The sequence below is a fragment of the Stegostoma tigrinum genome, chromosome 5 (assembly GCF_030684315.1).
Source record: "Stegostoma tigrinum isolate sSteTig4 chromosome 5, sSteTig4.hap1, whole genome shotgun sequence".
Classification (NCBI taxonomy): Eukaryota; Metazoa; Chordata; class Chondrichthyes; order Orectolobiformes; family Stegostomatidae; genus Stegostoma; species Stegostoma tigrinum.
The window spans coordinates 37,178,168-37,191,740 of NC_081358.1; the positions used below are offsets into that span (position 1 = coordinate 37,178,168).

General features: G+C 40.2%; 1 protein-coding gene across 2 annotated transcripts in view; it reads right to left on the reverse strand.

The window, feature by feature from the left end:
- cnot10 (CCR4-NOT transcription complex, subunit 10) overlaps window positions 1-8,539 on the reverse strand; it is a 31,731-nt gene extending 23,192 nt beyond the window's left edge. Inside the window, exons 1-6 of one of the 2 annotated variants that reach the window (XM_048529246.1) lie at window positions 8,400-8,539; window positions 7,407-7,504; window positions 6,232-6,393; window positions 3,892-4,042; window positions 2,116-2,258; window positions 103-177 (exon numbers count right to left, since the gene is read on the reverse strand). In XM_048529246.1, the coding sequence (XP_048385203.1) occupies window positions 103-177; window positions 2,116-2,258; window positions 3,892-4,042; window positions 6,232-6,393; window positions 7,407-7,504; window positions 8,400-8,439 (669 nt within the window). In that variant the 5' untranslated portion in view covers window positions 8,440-8,539. Of the gene's footprint in view, window positions 1-102; window positions 178-2,115; window positions 2,262-3,891; window positions 4,043-6,231; window positions 6,394-7,406; window positions 7,505-8,399 lie in introns of both variants that reach the window. The other variant, XM_048529245.1, reaches the window with a different exon arrangement.
- Between the last annotated feature and the right edge of the window lie 5,034 nt (window positions 8,540-13,573).

The following is a 13,573-nucleotide window of genomic DNA, read 5'->3' on the forward strand; positions in this document are numbered from 1 at the left end:
TTTACTGCATCATACTCTCTCATCACCTCTATTAAATCTCCTTTCAACCACGTCAGGTTGAAAGAAAATTATGACAGAAGGAAAAACAACTTGTCCACATACCTGATGAATTTTGGATTTAGTCGCTTCCACCATAACTCCAGCATCAACCTTCTGATTAGAGACATCCTTATAAGCCTTTGATCAAATTATGAGAGAGAAATTACTTGAGTCTAACAATTCTAAATAACTGAACACTAAGTTTACAGAACACAGATCGTAGATAAGATTTAACCAGATTCTGGGAAACTATCTAAATCTTCACACAATTAGTTTCGATCCATTAAGCAAATGGACAAGATCGTGGAACACATGCATCTATGTATATTAAAAAAAACTCATCATTGACCTAACAACAGTGGTTGGTCCTTGCCTCCAAACTCCATCGAGGACTGTGGACTCTGTTTAACCAAATCTGGACAGGACACTGATTTACTCAAATAGTCATAGGGACGTACAGCATGGAAACAGACCCTTCAGTCCAACTCATCCATGCCATCCAGATATCCTAAGTAAATCTAGTTCCATTTGCCAGCATTTAGTCCATATCCTTCTCAACCCTTCCTATTCATATACTGATCCAGATGCCTTTTAAATGTTGTCATTGTACCAGTTTCCACCACTTCCTCCGGCAGCTCACTCCACACATGCACCACCCTTTGCGTGAAATCCAACAACAGAACAGTCAGCTATGCAGATTCATTACTGGGTCAGACAGCAGTATAGGCTTATTTCCCCATTTGATTCACTTCATATGATGTGAAAGATGAGTGATGATCCAAAGTCCAACTGTGGATCAGGTCTCAGGCCATGGAAAACATTACATAGACCTGTCCAATAAGGGTCATTACAAGAGGTACCTCGTTTCTCTGTTCAATATTTCATGAGGCTAATAAATGTACAGCTAATTCAGACATCTCACTAGAAGCTTTTCCCATTTTGTGAAAGCTGGCATGCAGAGTTTCACCAAGTTGAGCAGCTTCATTTAATTTACAATAAACAGATAACTGGCTCCTGGTTTGAAGTCAAACAGCCTTGATCGAGGTAGTTATCGGTAGTCAGTCAGTCTGCAGGACCAACTTGTCTTTTCCAATAATTAAATCTTGGTGTTTGCCTGTTGCAGTAAGCTACATTCGACCAAATAGATTGTTCAGCCCTTACAGCATGCTCCACCGTTCTAGGTCATGGTTGATTATCTACATCAATGCCATTTTCCTGTTCTATCCCATATTCCTTAATATCATCAGTTCCTAGAAACCTACTCATCAGTGTCTCTGGATTCGAGAATTTCAAAGCTCGTCACCTGCTGAGTGAAGAAATTCCTCCTCACATCAGTCCTAAAAGAAATGCACCTTGTACTGAGACTCTGACCCTGGTATTAGAAGGCTCGACCAGGGAAACACCCTTTCAGCTTCTAGTCTGTCTATCCCTTTAAATATTTTGCACCTGCTGTGGGTTGTCCCTCAATGCCGTTAGGGTCAAAATCCCGGAATTTGCTCCCAACGACGGAGAGGGTCAGGATGGTGAGTGGCTTGGACGGGATCTTGAAGGTGGCGGAGTTCCCATAAAACTGCTGCTGTTGTCCTTCTAAGTGGAAGTGGTCCAGGGTTTTGAAGGTGCTGTCTGAGGATCTTTGGCGAATTTCTGCAGTGGGGCTTTTGGATAGTACACACTGCTACTACTGTGTCACTGGGCACATCCTTACCCTTCCTAAGTTGTAACTACCTACATGACTGTTTTTTCCCCTTGGCGTTTCTAAGATCCACATAAGTAGATTCTACCCTTTGGTCTTCCAGACTTTGAGTTTCTCCAGTAATTTCTGTTTTTGTTTGTTTCTAGTTATGAGCTGCTGTCTTCATATGCAAAGCAACATCATCTATCTTATATCGGAGCCCAAAACCTACAAAGAGATGAGTCAACATTGCTGGCTAGAAAAGCTAGTTCAACTTTAGTTAGCTAAAAGCAGCTCTCGAAAAAGGAGCTTGATTATGCCTAAGTCTGAAAGAAAGTTAAAGAGTAAATTGTAGTAAAAGCTACATTCGCTATTAAAATTTCAAATAATTTAAATGTACTAACCTCACTGGGCTTGCCATTTTTATTGTTTCCTTGTGAAATCATTTTCTCCAGAACAGCAAGCAGCAGCAAAGCTTTCTCAGGCTGGTACGTCAATAGATAAAGATCAACAAGCAAGAAACACAAAGCCTGGGCAAATTTCTCTTCTGCTTAAAGATTGGAGACAGAAACAAATCAGATTTTAATAATCCGAGCACCAAGCACCAAAAAGTCCAAAGAGATTGGCACGGCTTGGTCAGTCACATCAAATTTTTGCTGTAAGATTTTAAATAAGCTCTCGGTTTATTTCCAAAAGTTAGATTTAGTATACAGATCAACTCAGTTTTTTTTATAAATAAATATTTACATTACAAAAAGAGAGATGTGTGGGTAAAAGCATTCCACTTTGTACTTAGAGAGAAACACAAGAATACCAACTTTCACACGGCCACAATTCATACCTCAGAAGAAAAGGATGTTGACTGTTTTTTCCTCCCCTCCAACACTATAAATTGTTACGATTATTTGAATTTTGGCATTCATGCATTTATCCTAATTTGTGCCAGACAAGATGTTTCAGCAACATGTTCCTTTTTTCAGACATGTTCACATCTACTCTACTAACTCTACAACTGTTTTAACAAAGATTTATTTTATATTTCATAAAATAGGTGAGTATTAGTGGAACGACAACATACAAGTATATTGATCTATGCAAGGAAATCAAGTTAATGTCCCACAGGAAATCAATGACTTACAGATCAGATTTATATATTTAAATCCTTCTGTATATTCTTCTTAATTATTCTCATTCATTTGTTGGCACTGCTGGCCACACACAATCTGATACATGCCTCTCTATATAATAACGTACCGGAAAGGACAGAAAAAAAATTGAATGCACTCTCCAACAAATATTTCAATTCAACAGGATGCACTGAAAGAAGAGGATGCCTCTTAACAGAGAGAAGCGCAACATCATACGGAAATAAAATAAACAAATGCTGTCAGCTAATTGTCGAAGATATGACACAGGAGAGGGATTTTAGCAGAGCTGATGGACCATTGATCATTGAAGTTATCAGTGGCGTGCAAGGCAATGAATGTAACAAACAGCAATCCGAGCCATACATTTGGGGGACTGGAGTACAAATTTCAGGCTTTGTAAAAATGTCTGATCCAGTCCTACCTGTTATAAAATGGTCACCTACTGAGGATAAATATCTAACCACAGAAGAATTGCTTCAAAAACAGGGGAACTCAACCAAGGACTGAGATTAAGCATCTGAGAAACTGGGGCATTAGAAAAGGTTGAAACAAAATGAACTGAAGGATCCTAAAGCAGAACACATTATACAAATGCAGTAACTTAGGAAGTGTTTAGAATTTGAGAGGATATAACACAACTTACAAGTAAGGTGAAAAACCACCTTAGAGTTAGCAAGTTAAGACTCTTGTAATGGAGTGGTAATGTCCCTATCTCACAGCCAGAGGCCTGGGTTCAGGTCCCAGCCACTTCAGGAGATGGGTCATAAGATGTTCGAACAGGTTGATATAACAACATCAAGAAATGAGGCAATTTAACTAGTACTAGCCCAGGGGGAGAAACTTTAAATAGATTGGGAATTACTTCCTAGACATGAGGACTGTGCTGACATTTTCATATTAACACTTCAGTCCTCAGCTTTTCACAAGACAGTAAAAGCATTTAACAGAACACAAATATTTAAACACCATGACTAAGTCAATACTCTTGATATATATTTAACTAGAAAGTAGAGTGGAACAAGAACTACCTACCAAAAGGCTCTATGAATTGGTAGAGTTTTTCTCCAATTGATATAGCTTCAGTGTACTGGCGGAGATGGTAAAGAATGATTGCTTGATTGTAATAAAGCATACTGTTCTCAACATCATCCAGTCCATCCATTTCTTCAACTGTGGAATGGACCTAAAACAATTTAACAGACCTCAGTCACCCAAATGAGCACTTTAAATAAATTCTCTCATTTTCAATTTGCATCTAGATAGGAATTCTTGAAGTACTGAGAAGTCTCGTACAGTAATCTTCCTTATCATTCTCTTCCCACTCTCACATTGTGCTTACCATAGCCTGTGTCCCATCCACTCTCTGACCTCTGACAGTCCAACCACCTCAAAACACTCTCCAGCACTTCACCGTGCCCTCCAATACTGCCACCAATTAGTTATTTATTAATTTTGGTCACAAAATGATCTCCCTCAGCCTCTCCTCATCTTCCTAGCGGGTAAACTGAAAAGATTTTCTTTTGCAGAGTATTATCAAAAAAGGCTAAAAATTATGCCAGCCTGATCCAACAAGGAAGCAATTTAGGGTGATCATCAGTGGGGGGAAAAAAAAATCAAGCGTATGTGATATATAGAAAATGTTAATTTACCATAAAAGTTCTTTACTTTTTGACTACTGAGGCAGAGATTTAATAGAATTTCCTTTGAAATGATTGAGTATTTGCAAATAGCATAAATCAATTAAAAGGATACAAAATAAGATTGGAAGTTTCAGTTAAAGAGAGATATGGGCACAATAAATAAGAAGAGAAAGCCATTTGGCCCCTCAAGGCTCCTCAGTCATTTAATAAAATCAGGGCTAATCTTATTGTTGCCTTAACTCCACTTTCCTGACTATCTCTTGATCTTAGGCCCCCTCGTCAACCAAAAGAGGGTCTAATATAGCCCTGAGCATATTCAATGACCTGGCACAAAAACAAAAGTTGCTGGAGAAGCTCACCAGGTCTGGCAGCAGCTGCAAAGAAAAAAAAAAAAATCAGAGTTAACGTTTCAGGTCCAGTGACCCATCCTCAAAACTGACAGCAGTTAGGAAAACGTAGGTTTCATGCAGAAAATAGTGAGTGGGATGGTGTAGGGAGTAAACTATAGGATAGAGCCCAGAGAGAGACAAGAACAGTTGGGTAGACAAAGGAGTTGCTAACGTTCTGGGTAGGAGGGTGAATAGCTGTTAATGGGCATTGTTAATGACATAACAATAGGTAGTGTGCAATGGCAGGCTTTGTGATAAGGCCTGGTGTCTGGGGTTGGAGTGGGGGGCGGTGGGGGAAGCTATGGCATGGGAGATTAGGCCTTAAAATTATTGAATTCGATATATTGAGTCTGGAGAGCTGCAGGGTCCCCAAGTGGAAAATGACGCGTTGTTCTTCCAGCTTGCATTAAGCTTCGCTGGAACACTGCAGCAAACCAGAATTAACTCCGTTATTTACAGCATCAGCAGTTATTTCGGTTCTTATTTAATGACCTGGCCTCCACTGCTCTCTGGGGAAGGGCATTCCAAAGACTCTAGGCCTTCACAGCTTAAATTCCTTCACATCTCAGCTTTAAACAGGAACTTACATGACAATGGCAAAACAAACTGACTAGTCTAATTCTATTTCAGAGAAAGCGGGAACTGCAGAATGTGAGATGACAAGGTGTAGAGCTGGATGAACACTGCAGGTCAAGCAGCCTGCTCCTTTGTTGCTGCTTGGCCTGATGTGTTCATCCAGCTCTATACATTGCTACGTCTAGCCTAATTCTGTTACAATTTTGCAATTTTAAATGGTCGAGTACACAGATGACATCAACTGACAGGGGAAAATTAACCACGTGGTGAAGAGTTTAAAATTATTAAGTGTATGAATTAGGAAATGGCAAAAACCATTTGATGCTGGATGAAAAGTAATAATTGATGCAAGGTACCAGATGTGATTCAGCAATTATGGCTGCAGTTGTTATACTGTAGTACCCCATTAAATCATGCATTGAGATGTTGTTTTAAAACAAAAAGGCCTTTTTGGGGAGGCTGTCTCAAAGGACATTCTTTACTAACATCTCATACAGAATACACAGAGTTAAAACAACATTGTTTCAGAGATAGTAGGAACTGCAGATGCCGGAGAATCTGAGATATCAAGGTGCAGAGCTGCGTGAACACAGCAGGCCTAGCAGCATCAGAAGACCAGGATGGCTGACGTTTCGAGCCTAGACCTGAAGAAGGGTCTAGGCCCAAAACGTCAGCCTTCCTGCTCCTCTGATGCTGCTTGGCCTGCTGCGTTCAAACAATTCGACACCTTGGTATCTCTTAAAACATTTACGGTTTATCAGTTTTACCTGATTTTTCAACAGGTTGAGAGTCTGCCTTAAGGTATCTGTCAAAGTCTGTCCATTTTTGTAGAACTCTGCCACCGCTTTATTCAGAGATATTTTGTAATCATCTTTGTTCAGCTCTTGCAGATGACCCAGATATTGCAGACAAGCGTCAAACTGTCCGGACTACGGCAAAATTAAGAAAATGTATATAAAATCAACCGCTGTTTGCAGCAAACAATTTTCTGGAACTTCATAGTTCATACATCCAAATAAACACTGATGCAGTTTTAATAAATCACAGTATGTAAGATGCTGTTAGGGGAGGGGAAACAAATGAAATAGACCGACTGGTGCACTCGGTAAACAAGGAGCGAGCACATTGAATCCTGTCATCCTGATAACAGCTGGAAATTTCTGTCATACCTCAAACTGTAAATTCCCATACTCCGTTCTATTGAAATAGAAAACAAGCTAACTTCAACAATTACCATTTTAGAAATTTTGACTCAATGTGTCACAGATGTTATCACACACCTCTTAGAGCAGACTTGAACCCAGGTGTCCTGACTCAGCAGATGAGGACACTACAGACACTACAAGAACCACCAATTTTTTTTCTTCTTACCAGGACTCAAAATTGGATGACAGCATGTGTACATGCGCATGCGTGTACTGTCTTGTTCTTGACCCATTATCACATTGTAACAATAACAGCAAACAACAGGAAACTGCTGAAAATGTTACATTATGATCATTTGGTCAAAAAATCCTGAAGAACAACTTTATGATATAGTACAATATGTGCAAATATCATTACTTATGATCATTTAATTCGGTGTTATTTACATGGAAATAAATCTAACTGCTGCTACCTGTGTTAAGTTTCAGAAAAAGGAGCTCAATTCATTTCCTATTCAGTGGTGTAGAGAATAACAGTACCATGTTATTCCCTTGCATATCACACTTCAGGCATTAAGTTTCAGATTATAGAAGACACACAGCTGTTTATGGAAGTGTCTTTTTCTATTGACACGAACAGCGTGGAAGACTATGCTAATCGTAACAACTCAAAAGCCTGGAACAAAAATTAACTGGCCATGAAATTCAATCAACGGAATTAATAGAAAAGAAATATTGCAATTGTCTTGGCCCATGAAACTTGATTTCATGGTAACTCTTTATAATGTAATACTTACAGTGTAAGCCTGATAAGCATTGTTTGCAAGCTCCTTGACATGGTCAGCAACCCCTGAAGAAAGAGAATTACTCTCTGTTTTCACATCAGTATTCTGATCTACAAAACAAAACAAAGACATTTATTTAGCATATCTGTTTCTCATATTACAATTTCTTTCCTCACATTCTAAAAATCTGCAGTTTCTTCTGAACCAATAAAAACTTAGCTAAAATCAGTCTTGAGCTTCTGCAAAAGTGAAGGAATTTTTCATCTCATTCATAAACTCCTTATCATGGGATTACATTTTCACCACCTAGCCAGGGAGAAACAGTCTGTCAGCCCATACCCTGTCAGAATTTTATCTGCTTCAATGAGATCACCTCTCATTCTACAAAACCCAGAGAATGTAACTACAAACCAAAATCAAAACAACTCATTTAGAGGGGTAATGAATAAATGTTTTGAAAGAAATTGAAATGGATGGTGACAACAACAGGGGTATAATCAGCTTGAGCATTTCAGTGAAGAGTTTTAGCTGGCATTGAAAATTACATAGTTGTAATTTATGCATTTCAGCATATTTTACAGAAAACATCACTTCAGTTAAAAATTTTTAACTACCTCAACAGTTTTTTTTAAACATGCTTACTCTGTCACTGAGCAGTCAGGACAGCACTATCTGTCTTATGGCACAGAATGAGGCCATTTAGTACAAATACAGTTACCCAGCTTAACCCACCTTGCAGCACTTAGTCCATAATCCTCTTTGGTTCCAGCAAATGAACATGAAAATACTTTTAAAGTCTTGTGAGATTGTGTGATCTACCATCCTTCGAGACAGACAGGTTGAGACTCCAACTGCTTTGTGGCTAAACAAATATATTTCAGATTCTAGACTGGAATTGATTCACCACCTTCACAATTCACAAGTGTCCGTCCCCGTACGTGTGCGCACACGCACACGCGCACAAACACACACACACAACTTCCTTACCGACCCTAGACCCCTCACCTCCATTACTCGCCGCAGAAGGATCTGACATGATTCCCATTCACTTCTTCCGCCCCCCCTCCCCAGGACGGGGAAGGAGCCCAAGCCCCAGAGCCGGGTAAGGTGTAGTACCGTGTACCCAAGGCCCCGCCGGAAATCAGTCATCCAGGCGCATCTAATGAGCGTCACTTCCTGTAAGAGGCTATCCTTGGTGCATCTTGTATATTCATTACATTACAGTGTAATACACCCTAAAGAAATATAATATGCAATATACCAAATCCTATGGAATTATAATGTTGTACGCTATACTGTAGGAAATATCAAATATTGCATCGCGTATAGGATGCATTGTAAAAATAGAACATACAATTAATGCACCTGGTCCTGTGGTGATATTTGATATGCTTAAATGTAAAAAATAGAACAAGTCCGTCCATTAACAATATTGAACCCATTAGCTATCCATCACATCAATTCTTGGATAAAAAACGTAAAGAGTATTACAGATAATACTCTTTATCTGCTCTAGCAGTTTAATGAATGGGTTTAGTAGTGGAAAAGGGAATGAGCATTGAAGTTATAAAATATTACAAATAAAATCTCAATTATATACCTCATTGTCCATATAAATTATGTTAAAAGCAAGGTGAGGACATTTCCAGTAGAAAGTGGGACAATATTAAACAGGAAATATTAATTTAGAAACGAAACATCGAATAATACGACCATGACGGGTGGAGAATATGTTTGAACAAGGTACTGAATGAATTTATAGATAATACGGAATATTTGCAAACTTTGAATGAAGATTTCCTCCATCTCAGTACTAAGTATTCAAATCCTTATCCTGACAGTAATGCAGAGAGGGTGGTCAATACCATTTCCATTTCATAGGAATGAGCTGGATATAGGAAACAATTATAAATTGAACTCTGCAGACATGTAAAACACAAATTCCAATGCAGGTTTTTTTTAAGAGATTAAATTCCCTACAGTGTGGAAACAGGCCCTTCGGCCTAACAATTCCACCCCACCTTTTGGAGCATCCCACCCAGATCCATCCCCCTAAACACTATGGGTAATTTAGGATGGCCAATCCACCTAGCCTGCACATCTTTGGACTGTGGGAGAAAACCCATGCAGACACAAAGAGAATGTACAAACTCCACACAGATAGTAACCCAAGGCTGGAATTGAACCAGGGTTCCTGGTGCTGTGAGGCTGCAGTGCTAACCACTGAGCCACTGTGCCACAGGTTACAAAGGAGTACTTACACGCAATTGGGCAGATAAATGCAAATATAAACATTAAAGCTGCTACATGTTGGGAGGACAGTGAGGTACACCATGGAGGGGTTAGGATCAGTGACATAGACTGTCAGTGTATCGGTCATTCTCTGGGTCATTCTTGGTCTCTCATTACGATTTATTCTTTTCCTGTGAATCTCTCTGTATGGCTTACTGAAAACAACAAATGCTGGAGGTCACAGTGGGCCAGACACCATCCTTGGACAGAGAGCAAACTAACATTTGGAGTCTAGACGACTCTTCATCAGGGCTCTGATGAAGAATCATCTAGACTCAAAACAATAGCTTGTTCTCTCTCCATGGATGCTGTCTGACCCGCCGTGATTTCCAACATTTGTTATTTTCAGTACAGATTTCAGCATCTGCAGTAATTTGCTCCTCCATTCTCTTTATAGCTTACTTTGTCTGGATCATTGACTTTCTATCAGTTATTTTCTCTCTCTTGACCACTCTGTATGTTAAATGATAGAAAACAGAGGGTAAGTATAGATGGGTATTTCTCAGACTAAAGACAAGTTGTCAATGATGTTTCCAAGGGATCAGTGTAGGGATTCTTGACTTTTCTGATTGATATAATTGACTGCTGAGATGGTTGCTGAGGACAAAGTCTCTATATTTGCAGAGGATACTAAGCTAAGAGAATTGCAAATTGTAAAGATGACGTTGAGTGACATCAGGGAGACAATGCCAATTTGGCAACCTGGGCAAATGCCTGGCAGATGAATGTCAATGCATACAAATGTGAAGTAACACATTTGATAGAAGAAACCTGGAAAGACATTACAGGCTGAATGATACAACTTTAAAGGGAGCACAGGAGCAGAGGGACCTCAGGATTCAAGTGCAGAATTCTCTGAAAGTGGCCAGGCAAGCAGATCAAAAAGAATTAGAGGCATACAGGTTTCATTGCAGGTTGCGTTATTTGAGGCTAGAGTCCAGAGTCCATTCATCAGTCTGATAATGGCCGGAAAGAAGCTGTTTCTGAAGCTTGTGCATGTGTTTGGGTTTCTGTGTCTTCTGCCTGATGTAAGAGGTTCTAGGAGGTCATAACCAGGGAGCAATGTGTCTTTAATGATGTTGACAGCTGTTATGCACCTGTGAGCTGTGTAAATACAGTATACAGCATAAAAGCAGGGAAGTAATACTACGTCATTGGTCATATTAAATCATTTGTCAGATCATATTTGGAACATAGTGTTCAGTTCCGGGCTCCTTATTTAAGGAAAGGTATTAAAGCCCTGGAGAGAGTGCAAATGACACTAGGAATGACAGAAATTAGATAGAAGATCATAGAAATTGAACTCACTCTCCCTACAGCAGAGAAGACAAAGTGTTGCCCTTTCAAGGTATTCAAATTTTAGAACAATTTTGACAGGGTAAAGGAGGTATTCTGTTTCTACCATTTAGTGTATCAGCAACTAGGAGTTACATTTTCAAGATTGTCAGCGAGAGGACAAGGAGTAAGATGAGGAGAAGTTGTATCAGTGATAATGGGAACTGCAGATGCTGGAGAATCCAAGATAATAAAATGTGAGGCTGGATGAACACAGCAGGCCCAGCAGCATCTCAGGAGCACAAAAGCTGACGTTTCGGGCCTAGACCCTTCATCAGAGAGGGGGATGGGGTGAGGGTTCTGAAATTTTTTTTATTCCAGAACCCTCACCCCATTCCCCTCTCTGATGGAGGGTCTAGGCCCGAAACGTCAGCTTTTGTGCTCCTGAGATGCTGCTGGGCCTGCTGTGTTCATCCAGCCTCACATTTTATTATCTCGTAAGATGAGGAGAAACTTCTTTACTCAGAGACTTGTTTGGATTTGGCATGTGAGATAACAAGGTGTCGAGCTAGGTGGACACAGCAGGCCAAGCAGCATCAGAGGTATTTGGCATGCGGTGCCTGGGATGGAGGTGGATTCCATAGGATATTTAAGAGAGCTGAATATATATTTGAACATGATGAATACAGAGAGCTATGGACACAGGGCTGGAGAATGGGACGAGCTTGTTCAGGGGCCAGTGCACAAAAAGCCTTCTGCTGTGCTGAAAAGTTCTATGATTCTGCCCACGGATCCTTCCCTGAAGGTCTCTCACTATCTGGGAGCTTACTTTGTCCAGACCACTGTCTGTATGTTACATTCTCTCTCTCTTTGGGTCACTCAACTAGTTTCTGCTCTCTGGACTTCTCTCAACTGATTATTCTCTCTCGCCCTTTCTTTCTGGGTTTCTATCCAATAGTCACTCTGTCTCTCTCTCTCCCCCCCCCAAAAAGTTCTTCTCCCGAACAGTCACACCCTCTGGACCTCTCTCCAATGTCACTCACTCTAACCCTTTCTTTTTAGGCTCAGATATTCAGTCTCTCAATTAGTTAGATTAGAGGTGTCAGTGAGTGGGGGTAAGTGAGTGTTATAACAACAACATTCTCTCAGAGTCCCCACTATGTAAACCATCATCCAATTCTTATCTACTTGTGTAAAGTAGACTTGTACTTTTAAAAGACACATTAAATTTCAGAGAATGCGTTAAATTATGTGGGTTTATGTTTGAGAGGAGGAAAAGCTTTAAACCCATGCCTGGTTTTCTGCTAATACTTTCCAGAAAGTGTGAGGCAGCAGCTGTTAGCTACTCAGTACAAACAGCATTCATGCATGAGCTTAGCCAAGAATTGGCAACAGTCGGTTTGACAGAGGCTTAACAAAGGTGATTCTCATCCTGCTTTTGCTCAGTGTCTAGGTACCGTTTATTTAAGCAGCGGTCAGTTGAGTGCCTTCAGGGGACGACCTTCCTGATAAACTACCAGACTGCTCCTTTATCTCCCCTCCCGACTCAGCTCCTTCAGCATCCTGAGTCTGACTAAACAATCCATTGCAATCTTGCCAACTAATTTAGTTCAGTCCAGTGATTGAGTGGAAAAGAGGTTCTGAGCTTAATGTCCTTTCTCATCAACTATTGAATTTACTTACTGTTGTATTGAAAAGGGGTCCTTGTGTTAAATAGCAGAATGCTGATGCCACTCATGGCGAACTTTGTAGATCAGTGTCTTCAGGAAGATAGAGGACGAAAGACTTAGTGCTGAGGATGGTTTTTCCTTTCCTAGATTTAAAATTTCCTCAAGAGCATTTACAACCACCAACATCAGCGTGTACTCCTGTTCCTGTATTTCCAAATAATTCTGAGCATCAGACATTGGCTCGGCCTGTAAGTCTGCAGTTCATGTATACCTTTTGTGACCTGTAATTCTGCTGAATTTACAGTGCTTGTGTTGGTATGGCTTTTTTAAATTTATATTGGATGAATTGCGCTGCCCAGAGAACACTTTAGGTATGCATCCCACTGGAATAACAAAGCTCACTTATAAATCAATTCATTCCCTTTCCTAGAAATAAAAGATTGCTCTATCCTGCTTGAATAATACACCTTGCTTCTTCATAAATTGCATTGCTTTGAAACTTCCGTCCCACTCAAGGTTTGCGAAACTGAGAGTATGGTTTTGTTCTTGTTGCTGCAGACAGCAGTAACTTTCTGTTGATCTTTCATAACACAAGCACTGAGGTGGATTATGATCCAGGAAACTATCAGAGAGATGTGTCATGAAATTTGTGGGAAGGTCGAAAGAAATGGATACATTCTTAGCTTTGATATCTTGTGACTGAGATAACTGACCTGTAATGCATGATTAGCCTAGATGACACACAGTGGCACAGCAGTTAGCACTGCTGCTTCACAGCGCCAGGGACCCGGGTTTGATTCCAGCCTCTGGCATCTGTGCAGACTCCGCGCAGACATTCTCCCCGTGTTTGCATGGGTTTCCTCCCATAGTCCAAAGATGTGCAGGTTAGGTGGTTTGGTCATGCTTAATTCAGGAAGGTGTAGATTCGGGGGATGGGTCTGG